The 13,842-nt window shown below is 43.6% G+C and overlaps 1 protein-coding gene and 3 pseudogenes across 1 annotated transcript; 2 read left to right on the top strand and 2 right to left on the bottom strand.

The window, feature by feature from the left end:
* Window positions 1–429: 429 nt before the first annotated feature.
* LOC139882555 (probable glucan endo-1,3-beta-glucosidase BG4) lies at window positions 430–1,366 on the bottom strand (annotated as a pseudogene).
* Window positions 1,367–2,836: 1,470 nt separating this feature from the next.
* Window positions 2,837–7,263, top strand: LOC139882557 (uncharacterized; annotated as a pseudogene).
* Window positions 7,264–7,422: 159 nt separating this feature from the next.
* On the top strand, window positions 7,423–11,384 carry LOC139882558 (uncharacterized; annotated as a pseudogene).
* A 372-nt stretch (window positions 11,385–11,756) lies between these two features.
* LOC139882559 (1-aminocyclopropane-1-carboxylate oxidase homolog 4-like) lies at window positions 11,757–13,223 on the bottom strand. Its single transcript, XM_071866853.1, has 3 exons — window positions 12,769–13,223; window positions 12,099–12,486; window positions 11,757–12,005 (listed from the first exon to the last, which is right to left on the bottom strand). Exons 1-3 carry the CDS (start codon window positions 13,221–13,223, stop codon window positions 11,757–11,759), a joined length of 1,092 nt encoding a protein of 363 aa, XP_071722954.1.
* Window positions 13,224–13,842: the final 619 nt, after the last annotated feature.

Here is a 13,842-nt window from a genome sequence, read left to right on the forward strand (position 1 = left end):
AAGCGGTTCCTTCGCAAGAGCTTTACCTAGTGCTTTGCCCTAACAAATATAACATGAATAAGGGAGACGTACAAGGGAAGGAAATGGATTTTTCGCTGTGTTGATGACTTGACCTTGAATATCCAGAATCAGAATTCCCATATTCATTGCATCACCGCTGCAAACATGAGATTCTAGAATTGCAGATGTAGATAACAGGTGATCCGGTTACCAGTTATTGCATTGTTTATTGATACTCACTGTAGCTTCCAAGTTACACGTGATAAGATCTTATCTCTGAAAGTCTACACAGCATATGGCAAAAGAAAGTGCCGGAGCTGAGTCCTGTCGATTGGAGCTACAAAAAAATGGGGTAAACTGGAGTTCCATCTGGATAGAAGAGACCGAAATTTTGTTCCGTGCCGGTGGATTTCAGATCCCCGTTGAACATCACGAATACGTCACCAAGCAGCGATCTGGTCTCTTTGGCGTCCCTGTCCCTGCTTTGATTTTCTTCATGAAATTTTGGTTGTAAGTCAGTGCGAACTGTGGAGTAGTGAAATTCCAATTTCCAGAAGAAGGCCACCTGGACTCGGAGATCTCCATGCCCACAATAGGGAAATACTCTCTCTCCATTGCCACGTAATAAGCATCCACCATCGCATCAAGCAAGTTCCAATAGCTTAGGTCCCCATCGCAGACCACTGGCCCCAGCGCAGTGAACTGCACATAGTCCAATCTTATGTTGGTGGGGTCTGCAGCATTGCCAAAGTAAGGGTACACATTGATCAACAAAGGGGCATGGTTGTCAGATAGTCCCCGAGACCACCGTGGTCATCACCACAGATGAGAAACTGGAGCTGCTGAGGGCGCTTTGTAGATTCTGCATTGCAAGCAACACGCACTGAGCCAATTCTCCAGGGATGACCTTGTTGCCTACGACTATGTACTTGATGTTTACACCTTAGTAGTGCTCAACATGAGCGTCGATCCATGACTTGCAGCTTCCACACTTGATGCCAAGTTGTGTAGGTCTTCATTTTTGGTGCCTAGGATCACGCTGATGCTGGAGTTCACTAGAGCTTGGAGCGCTTCGGGGTTGGGATCGTAGAGCCACATTGTCCCACTATTGTGATTCTTGTAGAGCTGTATCACCTCAGCCAGACTAGGCAGATTGTCTCCTTGCATTCCATAGCAAACACCAAAGGCAGGCTGTTGCAGTGAGAATTTGGCTGAGGACAGATGCCAAAATCAACATCAGGAAGACTCTGCGAAGTGACGCCATTTCCTGGACTCCCTATCCTATTCATGTAGAGTGAAACATCAGGAAGACATTTAAATTTTAACAGATTGCAGCAGGAGAAGGTTCAATGAAAATGAAACCCATGGTCTGGAAGAAATCAATGCTGAAGCTACTTATCAGTACATGTCTCAAAATTTCGTCCCCTTAGAGATGCGAAATTATGCATATATGCACCAGAAAGACTAATCCATGTGAGGATAGAACTATGATCAATGTGTAGCTGGTTATTTAATTTATGCATAAGCTAACAGAATCAATCTATGATCTTCTCTCTCTATATTAATGACTTGATCTCACAAAATAAGGAGAAAATGTCAGGATTTGTAAGCAAGATATTTCATTGCAATGACTCACTGATACAAGCTACTAATAGAAGGGATATGCTGAAAAGAAGTTTGTCTCTCGGTCGGAGAGAGAGGGGGGGAGAGAGAGAGATTCCCAAGATTTAAAACCTTTCAAGCCTCTACAGTGAAAAATCATGTGCAATGCAACCGCTTAAAGCACAAGTAAAGCATTCAAATGACTCATAAGACATGCTATTCCATCTCTTTTCGACTGATAAATTGCAAGTCAAAAGTGCAGAAAGTTACTAGGCAGCCTCTTGCAGTGACCAAACCAACTTCCGCGAAGAAAAATGAAGCGAGACTTCATCACTCAATATGTCCCCCTTTGGATGATGCTTTTTCACAAGTAAACAGGACAAAAAAGCAAAATCATTTGTCAACGAAGCAATTGCATAATATCCATCATGTCTCTTCAAATGTTTCTCTATGAGGTCCCACCCTGCCAATAGATTGAACGTTTTCTTTCCCAACTATGCTAGTTTAAGTTTACCTGAACATGGGGTTCCAGAAGTATAAACTAAGTTCGATTCGAGCTGCTATTTATTTATTGAAGAGCAATGCGAATACTAAACTTTCGAAGGCAGAAAACTCATTAAGGGAAACTCTTCTACTGGAACTAATGAAGGTAAGGCAATTCATGAACTAACCAGCTCGAATGGCATTTATGGGAGCCTGGCAATAATGCTCGACCATATCTTGTATCTCAGAGTGGTTCAAAGCTCTGGGTTTGGGATAAATGGCATGAGACCCATCTGGCATCAAGATCATCCACCTTTGACTTATTGGCTTGTCTGCTGACGACAATCGTGCAGCTCCCCCGGGCTGATAGACTGATCAATTCAATGTGTTCAAAACAGGAACTGGTAAGCACATCACAAAAAACAACATATATTTTGGGAAAGGAAATGTTATGCAGACTTTCGTGACCAAAAAATTAGAGGAAATGGTCATAAATGGCAGTGCAATGATCATATCGAAATTTGAGTTATCTATGAGACCCAGCACGGACTCCGCAGCTTCCAGATATGTGATTAGTTTATTACAGTTCGTTCAGATGCAAAAAGCCGGAAAAGAATAGGCTACGAACGCACAAAGCAAAAGATGGACGCAGAGAATCCACCATCACCAACGATCTCGTGTGCTTATCATGAGGGCAGGGGCCGACGGCTTGGCGCCTCGGTGGTGAAAGCTGTAGAGAACGTGTACCTTGATGGGAGGCGCAGCCAACGTGCCAAAGTTGACAGGGGTTACAGATCTAATTGGAAATCGCCAAAATGGTCAATCTCAAAAGGGCTCTCTACAGCCCCATGTCCTTTCTGGTGCTGAACTGGTGCTCACTGTCGCTGCTCAGCAAATTGCATTATTTACTAAGCCCATGATCTGTATTACCTAACCAGAACCACAAGACAGAGAAGTGGTCGGGCGGTGGGTGTTTTAAGAGGCCGGTGGGTGTGAGGCGGTCGGGCGCGAACGTTCCAGCGTACAGGACAAGCCGGTGCCGGATCTGGAGCTGGAGGGGGGCACTGGTTCGCCGGTCACGCGCTGGTTCGCCGCGAAGAGAGGGAGGGCAGACAGAGACGCGAGGGGAGAGAGAAAGCAGGGGACGGACGAGTAGGGGCCAGATCCAGAGCCGGAAGGGCGGCGCGGTGGTTCGCCGGTCGGAAAGAGGGAGGGCAGAGAGAGAGGGGGAGGTCGCACGCCGGTCGGTTGCTCGCGGTCGTCTCGCCGGCATCCTCCTAGTTCGTCGGTTGCTCGCGCTGGTTCGCTGGTCGGAAAAAAGGGAGGGCAGAGAGAGAGAGGGAGTTCGTCGGGGAGAGAGAGCGAGGGTAGAGAGAGAGAGAAAGGCGTGAAGAAAGAAAACCGGGACTGAAATTTTTTCAAATTAGCGCCTTTTTTGCTCCTCCAGGACGTGGGTCCCACGAGGACACGTGTCGCACTCCGAGCGCCTTCTTGTTTACCAGGCTGGAACGTTAAACGTACCCAATATTTTCTCGATACTGCCGGGCCTCAACGCTCTCCTTCTTTTTTCCTTTTGAAGGTAGACAAGGCAAGATGCCGTACTATTCACAAATACAAATTGATGTATCAATGCCTTCTAACTTTAATGGTCGAACTCCTTAAAAACAAATTGAGTATTAGATTGGGCTAATAGCATAAGGTTGGATACCTTCAAACAAGTTGAAATATGTTTGAAAGTTTTAAGAGTTAAAAAGGTCACCTTATAAAGAATTATATGCAATAAATGAGGTCGGACTCTTTCCGTTTTACAACAACATGAAATTCCAGTTGTTATTTCTATCTTATGTGACTTTTGATCGGTATGATTCTTGATATTAAGAAAGTTTGTGATTTCTAATTTCAAAAAATACACAGGAACCAAAGATTGAAAATATTCCCAACAACATTCTTATTGGGTAATTGAAACTAAAGGTTGTGATAAGTTATGATTCGATGGGTGGGTTCGAGCAAATTAGCTATTGATAGAAAGCTCGGGACAAACATTATCTAGTTCCTTAATTTTGAACATGGGCCAATATCGCAAAAAAAAAAAACCCAAAATTGTTAAACCCTTGTCACATTTATCCCAAATTAAATTTTGTGTGATAAATATCCCAAAATGGTCCTCTTGTGTCACATTCACCCTTTAAACAATGATAGCTCCAGAATTAGTCTGGGTAAATGTGGTAAAGGTATATTAGTTTGGGGTTTTTTGCGGTATTAATCCTTTAAACAATGACAGATCTACAATTCTAATAGAGAATGGTGTAAAGGTTTGATAAAGGTTTGCCGTTATTATTTGAAGGAAAAAACTCTGCCTAGTAAAATAGTATAAATAATTAAAGATAGTGGGAACTGCTTTTATTTTAACCGATGGAAATATACTAAAGAGAATTATTGATATAAATTTAGATAGTGGCACAGTTAAAGTTTGTTTTATGAATTTTTTTTTAAGACGCTAAAAGCTAAATATCATCACTAATATTTACTTAAAATAAAAAATTACCTTAATCGAAGGTCATCATATAAAATATCGTATAATTTAAGAAATGGTTTTTATCTAAGTATTAATATGATAAATTAATTAAAACGAAATTTAAATTTTTTATAATAATTATAAAAAATATTTAATGTAAAGTTACCGTCACACAAGGAATATATAAACAATAAGTGCAAATTAACCACTACAAGAACAATAATAACACAAGGTTAAGTAGAATTTAAGGGAGGAATCCAGTATTTCCTTCATTATTATAAGGATGCATCTTATTCTTTTATCACCATTTCTAGCCTATGGACCTCTCAATCACGCCCTGAAGTAGTTTATCAGACTTTTCCCATCCAACTCCTTTGTAAAGAATCTCCTCTTGTATTTGCTGAAGGTGAACTGCCGAAAAGCAGCGGGCTTATCCGAGGACACAAGCTTCGGGAACGGTCCGAACTCATTCTCGCTATTGCTCGGGTTGCAGAGAATTGCTATCGACACACATGGCTCTCGGTTGGGGTTGGCCAACACTCGGTGGTCCTTCTGCTGGCCCTACATCAGCAACCTTCCCGAGACTTACAGTGTACCCATTTTCTTTCCGGGAGAGGACATTAAGAACTTGCAGTATGATCCTCTACTTTATCAGGAGTCCTCCAAAATATTTTTGAAATCGAAAGGAAGTGGGCCTCCATCCAATGCTTGTGATTTGCAGTGTTTGCTCATAATATGAAGTGCCTAAAAAACTGGTGAACTTTTACCAATGGACATGAACGAACTTAATTCTTCTGTATATGAAGCAACTCAGGGAAGGCATCCGAGCCAAATTTTGCCTTGCTACCAAAGAAACAAGTAACCCAGAGTTAAAAAGTTTTGGATCCTGCTAACCGCACCGAATCTTTCAACTTGTAGATTGCAGAGATGATAGGCATAGGCTTCTTTGGAACGGGATCTGGTCAAGTTCCACCCTTGCGATCACTACTGAATTTTCTTGGTTGGATAGCAATAACACTGAGGGATAGTTAGCTTTCTGTTCTTTTTGCGACCTGTTAAAAGATTGACCTCTGTTTGTACACGTGGCAGAAACTTAGCATTTTACCTGTGAAACTGGTAGCTGTTTCTTCTGAGAAATGATCGGATGTTGTGTTATTCGGACATCATGACCTTGCATTAGAGCTCATAGCATATGTATGTTCTTGGTGACCTTGGTGATGCCTTACACAAGGTTTCTTCTTCGGTAACAGTCATGTGATAAGCCTTTATTTCATGCCAGGTAAACAAGAGATGCCGATTTCTTCTTGATTTTGAGAAGGAAGTCAAGAATGCCATCAGCGATTTTAACATGAAGGATCATCCTTTTGGAGGACAAAATATTAATGCATCTTCACTTGGATGGGCTATGTCAGCTGTCTCATCTAGGGCCTTTAGGCTATATGGAAAGAAGTCCGTAACAGGGGCCTATAGCGATGTGCCTATGATGCTTCCTCTTATAGATATGTGCAACCATAGCTTTGATCCAAATGCACGTATTGTCCAGGAGCAAGGTGAAGAACAACCAGAAATGCTAGTCAAGGCATGTTTGCGTATTCTTGCTTTTGTTGTCAATTTTGCTTTCTCTGTTCCATTTTTTTGGTGGTGGGAAAAGGTTCTGTTCAATGTTCACTTAAGGTCCCTAGTTTTTCTAGCCGTTATGTAGTTATGATAGTATTCGGTCTTGGTCTCATGTGTCACAGCTCTCTCCAGGTTGTTGCCGAGAAAGAAATCGGAGCAAATGATCCTTTGCTTCTTAATTATGGTTGTTTGAGCAATGATCTTTTTTTTTTTTTTTTTTTTTTTTTTTTTTTTTCTGGATTATGGATTTGTTATACCTTCAAATCGATATGACACTTTCGAACTTAAGTACGACGGAGCTCTTCTAGATGCTGCAAGTTTGGCTGCTGGGGTTTAGTCACCAAATTTCTCTTCACCAGCTCCATGGCAGCAAGAGATCTTGTCCCAGTTAAATCTATATGGAGACACTCCTGATCTCAAGGTTTTATCCACCATCATATTTTTATTATGCTCCGGAAGAGTACTTTAAGTGATCAAACCGCTCTTGCGGCATTTCAGAATTCATGCCCAAATTTGCCTTAACTTTGAGAATCAAGGGATGCCACATGACTATAGATGCATTTCTCTTACCCTTCTATGCAGTTTCTTGTTGGCATCTATATTGGCTTGTTGATTCTGATCCTTTCTGACAATATGCAGTTTCTTTTTCAATTTTTCTTGAATTATGGGCAACTCTAGGAGGTCCAGACTTGGTAGAGGGCCGCTTGCTGGCAGCTCTGAGGGTACTCCTCGAAAGTGAAAGTGAATTGGGGCAAAAACACGACTTGAGCACTCTTAAATCTATTTCGGCTGAGGCTCCATGCGGAATTGCAACGGAAGTGGCCGCCTTTCGTACCATCATTGCTCTCTGCGTGATCGCATTGGAACATTTTCCCACCAAAATAATGGAGGACGAATCCATGTTGAAGAAAGGTGTTCCCGATACAACGAAGCTAGCTATCACGTTCAGAATTCAAAAGAAGTTGCTCATCGTAGATGTGATGAGAGACCTGTCGAGAAGAATAAAGTCGCTGCTGTCGAAAGAAACAGTCTCTGCAAAAGGCTAATCGAAATCGTGACTTAAGAGTTGTCCTCATCCTCGGCCTTTCTTTCAGATAAAAAGGAAAATAGCTTCTAGTTTTATTTTTCTAGGAATTCTTTTCTGGGTTCATTTGATCATGTGATGGTACTTCCCGGTAGTATTTTGGTGCAGATAATTCCTTGTAATGTCAAACTTCCTGCTCAAGTCTCCCAGTTTGAATGTGCTTACTGTCATTTTGCCCTTCGCTCGTCTGCACAGGACCACCACTAGCACTACACTATGCACGAACAACCGGTATCATACACCACGAGCATGCCGCCGCCTGCAAGGGACCCCACCGTTGTCGGTCTGTCTCCGAGCCCCCACTGCTATCTCTCTCTCTATAATTGTGTATCGCGTGTCGAGTCTAACCTGGCCATGCTGCTGACATTGCTGAGCCAAGGCCTGACCTAGCCAATGCCTTATACAATGCCGGAGGGTTGTGACCGTGGTGGTTGTTAATTTGGTTGGGAGTTGGCGACTCGTCAAGCCATCTGTTCTATACTCAACGGGGGCAGAGGAAGAAAGAAACGACCTTAGCCGACACCACATTTGGCATCGCTCCAGGCTAGGCGGTGACGCCAGGTGTTCGTAACCTCGGCTGGGGCTGAGGCAGAGGGAGAGAGAGAGAGAGATTAGTTTTGTGGGGCAAGCAATAGTGATGGGAGGCCCGGGTGGCAAGGCGCGATATAGAAAATATTACATACGACGGTTGTGCCGGAGAAAATATTGGGACAACAGTGGCACGTGGCGCTGGTGTACTGTTGGCAGAAAGAGAGAGATGGAGAGAAGTGGGGAGAAAAAGTGGGGTTGCAATCTGTCTAATTGTAATTTCAAATTTGGATTGAAATCCTTCAAAATTACGAGTAACTTTAGCTGACAAACCTATTCTTTGGACCAAAATATCCCCGTGTCTTTGGGCAATGTAATTTGGCACGAGATTTCTCCTTCCACAGTATGCGAGTGGTAGCCTGTCAGTGTCACTGCGTCAACTTCCCAAACGTCCAAACGCGAGTCTTCCGTGCCCATCTGCCGCCAAAGCTCGCGTCCTCTCAGGCTCAATGCACAAGCTCTTCCCAACAAGTCGTTGGCATCTGAAAAATCACTTCCCCAACCTCAGATTCGTCGTTACCTCCGCTCGTTCCCGCCAGTACTCCGAGCTCGACTTCTCTGGCAACGATGTGCTTGGGGAGCTCGAGTCTTCGAAACCAATCAACCCATTTCCCCGATTCGCTCCGGGGATGGAGAATAACTTCCATAGGACGGGGCACTCTGAGTCGGCGGCGGCTCAGATATCGCATCCGTGGCCCGAGTGGGTGGATTTGATGGCGCTTCTGTTGAAGGGAGGCTACTTTGATGCGGAGGGCAACCCGTTCCAGAATGTGGAGTTGGGTCCGAAAGATTCGAATCTCATTAGAACCGCATGCCTGAATTTCGCCCGCGACAGATACGACGTTATGAGGTACTGAAAGTGATGACCCTTTGGTTGGTGCGCTTTACCTGTTTGATTTAATTACAGAGACATTGGGCTTTGGTGATGATGGTGAGGTAATAGACCTCTGTGCCTTCTTGAGGAGTATATATTTGTGGGTAGGTAGGGAAGGGATTGCTCATACGAGCTTCAAGAAAGCTCAGACTTTTTCCAGGTTCTTGTTAGATTTTGCATACCCACCATCATATTGTCATTTAGAGATCTAACTGTGTCACGTTTGACTGTCTTTCCTGGTCAATTTATATTTCGCTTGCTTTGAGGCCAAGAGCCTGCTATCTGTAGGAAACGGAACTCCACCGTCTTCAAACCAGGCCAAGAATCACAACATTGTGAAGGAAAGGAGTTTTCTTCTTTCTTTGTTCGTTTTGAAATCCTGAAGAAGAGAGAATAGATAGTTTTCCTGGGAGCTTGTGAATGGTCATGTTGTTTTGGATAATATCACCATGTCGTGTCAGCTATGAAGTGATGGCCTATTATCATATATCTACAGATTTGTAGTTTGTTTTTTTTCACGAACAATGAATGATTTAGAAAATATTTTCTTAGAAATGATTGTTTGTATCGTTTGAAATTATTAGTCAATGATAAATATTTTCATAATTGATAACAATAAATATCTAAATATTTTCGTGGATGATGAAAATATTTTCTTCGTTCATTTTTTGTAAGTGATACAAGCGACCATTTTTTAGAAACTAGACATTTTCTCCTGAGCTTTCTTTTATCCAGAATTCTGTTAGTAAGCTAAATGTAACATTGTTAAAAGCACCTTTGTTGGCATCTTAGTCCATCTTTTTCTGCATAGTGGCAACAACATGGTGCCTTGTGTGCATCCTCCTTTACCTAGAAAAGAGAATCCACAGGACTCGCCTTTAGGTTTCAAGCTTACCCATCCACTATCAGGCCTTTCTATGTTACTATGCCTTGCTCTCGAAATGAAGTATTTGACTAGAACCTGGAGCCGAAGATTTTCGATGACGTAACCTGAAAAGAGGCAATTCATATTACATTGGGCATGTGATAATAATACATATTAAGAATTTAGCTGGTAATCAATTTGACAGTATGCATTCTGATTTGGAGGTTAGCTATTCAATGTGGCTAATGACTGTCCAATGCAATATCATCACCAAATAGGCATCCGACAACATAGCTTTACTTGAGAAACCGGAGGTTTCCTCATTTGCAAATAGAAACAGTCGCTTAACTCATAGAAGATTTTAACAAGACATTTCCTGATGGGTATTTGTCAAAGAAACATATTCAGGTCATAGCAGAGTGTAGATGCCCCAGCACAGACAGAAAAGTGGTGAACTCTGGTAAGCACTTGAGGGCGCATGTGGGCATTGATGAGGGAAATGTATGTCCCCTTCTGAAAGACTTCCAGTAATCATTAGATTATATGGTTTCGTCAGTCATATTCATTACAACAGCTGCTTTGCCAGGTTTGCAGCTCCTGCAACTTGAGGGGAAACTGTGAGAGAGCATTTGTGAAGGCGCGTGAAGATGAAGGAGGGCGCACAGTTGATGTTATGCGACTCTTGTTGACATACAGACTTGACCCCATAAGTGATACTGTGGAGAATAAACCATGTCTGGCTAGAACAGTTAAGGAATCAGTCAGAGCACTGCTAAAGCAAATGACAGAGTATGGCACTGATGTACTTGGCTCTGATTCGTTGAAATCCACACCAGCTGGTGATTTATCCTCGCATTCAAGTTCGGAAGAGAAAGGCTACAAAGATGTTCCAATGAAACAAGGAGATTGGCATTGCCCCAAGTAATGCAATTGTTAACATCCTATTGATTAATTTGAGTTTGCTCCGAATATTTGATATAATTCTGCATATGGCAGGTTCTCATGCCTTTTCTCACTTGTTCCCTGATTTGTGGTGAGCAGAGCTCCTTGCTTATAGAAACTGTTGCGTTTTGCAGATGCAATTTCTTAAATTTTGCAAAGAATACTAGATGTTTGTGGTGCACCTCGGAAAGGCAACTCAATCCTGGGGAGTGGGAATGTGAATCGTGAGTTCTTGCTAATCCATTCTTTTAGTTAACACCTACATTGAGCAGTTATAGTTGTTCATGAGCTGTTCTGCCCTTATGGATCTGTGACTGGTAGGTGCAATTACATCAACTTTAGCAGGAATATGGTATGCTTGAAGTGTGATTATAGAAGGCCTAAAGCATCAAATTCAAAGGGCTTGTCTGAATGAGAGCATGATGCTGGAAATCATCATCAAGGTCATGGAGCCGTTGAAGATAGAAATTCTATGTGGTCTCTGAGAAGAAATAGTCAAATGCAAGTCACAAATAGGTGGAGATTTGTGCATGGAGAGAACGGGATCACTGAGAAACCAAAGTTAACAAACTCATCGAACGAGGTTTCTGGAATTCTTGTTTTTCCAATTGCAGGAGGCATGAGCGATGTGTCTCGTGACACAGAAAAGAGGGAAATGTGGAAACTGAAGATGCTGGAAAGAAGCAGAATGACTGCAGAGGAAAAGGCAAATCCAGAGGAGCCACGCTCATCCAGAATTTATAGGAACTCAGAATCACCAGACTTTGAGGACGATGAAGAAATGGCTGAATGGTTCGGCAGTGGGAAGATGTGATTATAGATGCCTGTACATGTAATTGGCAAGAATCAAATTCATTCGTTTCTTTGCCTCTATAGGTTTTCCAGGATACTGCCTCTTATTTTCCAGTGGACAGTAAACTATTCATCTCGTGCAATCTTGCTGTTGAGTTCCCATGTCTGTGATTGGTTCAGTCTCTGTGGAATGAGTTTAGTGAACAAACTTCATCCATCGCACAATTTACTGTCACCCATAGAATGTGCAAACGAATATATGCAAATTAACATTATAAGAACAACAATCACACAAGGTCTAGTAGAGTTTAGGGGAAGAACTCAGTATTTCCTTCAGTATTACAAGGAAGCAGCTTATTCTTTTGTCACCTCTTTTGACCTATGCACCTCTCAATCATGCTCTGAAGTAATTTATTAGACTTTTCCCGTCCAACTCCTTAGTAAAGAATCTCCTCATGTATTCGTTTAAGGTAAACTGCCGAAAAGCTGCGGGCTTATCTGAGGACACAAGCTGTGGGAATGGTCCGAACTCATTCTCACGATTGCTTGGGTTGCAGAAAACTGCTATCGACACACGTGGCTCTTGGCTGGGGTTGGCCAACACCCGGTGGTCTATGCTTTTGTACTCATCGTTGGACATGATCTGGAAAAATCAAAAGCATGTGAATTGACTTGTATTACACAGTAGTGTAACTTTTCAACTTACTCAGGTGCGAAGTCCTCAAAGGGAGTTTACCTGAAGGATGTCACCAATGTTCACAACAAGAGCACCTGGGACTGGCGTCACATCTACCCACTCATCGCCGTGCTTCACTTGCAACCCACCGACCTGGTCCTGCAGGAGCACCGTGATCACTCCTGGGTCTGCGTGGGATGTCAAGCCGACCGTCAGGTCGGGCTGGGGACAGTACGGATAGTAATGCCCCACCATCATCCTCATATCCAAACATGTCAATTCCTGCAGCTTGCCGGGACTCAATCCCAGCCCCTCGCTCAACAGCCCCAGCAGGGTGCTCCCCAGCCGTTCGACCTGCTGATTCCACTCCAACACCTCATTTCTGCACACCTCAGGGATCTCTTCCACGTCCGCTAATTTTGGCCCCAGCCTTACTTGGAGCGTGTCCCTGCATATCATCATTCTGGACATTAATTGAACTGGATCTTTTCGCTCGCCCAATTTTTTTTCCTTCAAATGATTTTTTCTTTCGTTTGTCCAAATGAATTCTCTAACCGTATGATGCATAATTTGTCAATACGACAGTCAACACATCAGGATGTGTCTCTGCCTTCTTTTCAGACATAATATGATACATCAGTTCAGTAGTGTCGTTTGCCGATCTAGATTTTATAAATCTAATTTTCATCAATTTCATGAATTTGATTGCACATGCTCGTGGCTTACTTACCTCCAGCTCGCCGCTTTGGAGAGGAACAGGTCGACGTTGGAGAAGAAGGACACGCCGGTGTCCGACTGCCTCCGGTAGATCCTCGCCTTCGCCTCCGCCGGCTGCTCGTGGAAGGCCTTCACGGCCGCGACGGTGCGGTCCAGGACCTCCGCGGGCACGCCGTGGTTGACCACCTGCAAGAAGCCGAGCTCGCGGGCGGCGCGCGCCACCTCCCCGACGACGGCGGGGCGGCGGGCGGAGTCGCAGCAGCCGGAGAGGTCGATGGTGGGGATGGAGCCGGGGCGGGGGCGGGCGGGCCTGAGGTTGGAGAGGGTCTCGGGCGGGTGGATGAAGAGGGGAGGGAGGGAGGCGAGGCCGGAGTCGAGGAGGCCCTTGACGCCGAGCTTGGACTCTTCGAACTGCTTGAGCTCCTGGGCTCGGTCGAAGGCCTGTCCACCGCTATCCGTGACGCCCATGGCTCGACTCCGATTCCTGGTTCGATCGATGTATGCGAGGGTGAGGGGGGTGCTGGTGGTGGTGGTGGGTGTGAGGAAAGAGAATGGGGGAAGGAGGAATGACACGAACGAAGGACATAGCGTGATTGTTCATCGGTCAAAGTCAAACCCCGCCATCGCGTAACGAGGGATTTCACGCCGAAGGGAGAGATGATAACGCCGGGCCTCAACGCTCTCCCTCTTTTTTCCTTTTGAAGGAAGACAAGGCAAGATGCCGTAACGAATTACATAACAATTAGAAAATAAATTAACGAGTCAACCCATCTAGATTGCACAAGATAAATTTTTTCTAATTATGACAAGAGATCATATCGACTAATTATTGAACTATTATATTATAATCGTTCCATTGGTTGTTATCACTTAATCTTAATCTGTCGAAAATATGATTATTTTTAAACAATGGTCTTTCTCCACTTGGAAATTTCTAATGTCACTTCGAGATAATGATGGCTTTCACTTTGATTAACTGTTCTTTTCCATAGTTAAAGATCTGTACTTTTTAAGTATGGGATTCGACTTGCCTCTCTTGAAGTGAAACACACTTGGGCTAATTGTAATTCATAATTGGACCAACTTG

This window comes from Rutidosis leptorrhynchoides, unplaced genomic scaffold, assembly GCF_046630445.1.
Source record: "Rutidosis leptorrhynchoides isolate AG116_Rl617_1_P2 unplaced genomic scaffold, CSIRO_AGI_Rlap_v1 contig283, whole genome shotgun sequence".
NCBI classification, from domain to species: domain Eukaryota; kingdom Viridiplantae; phylum Streptophyta; class Magnoliopsida; order Asterales; family Asteraceae; genus Rutidosis; species Rutidosis leptorrhynchoides.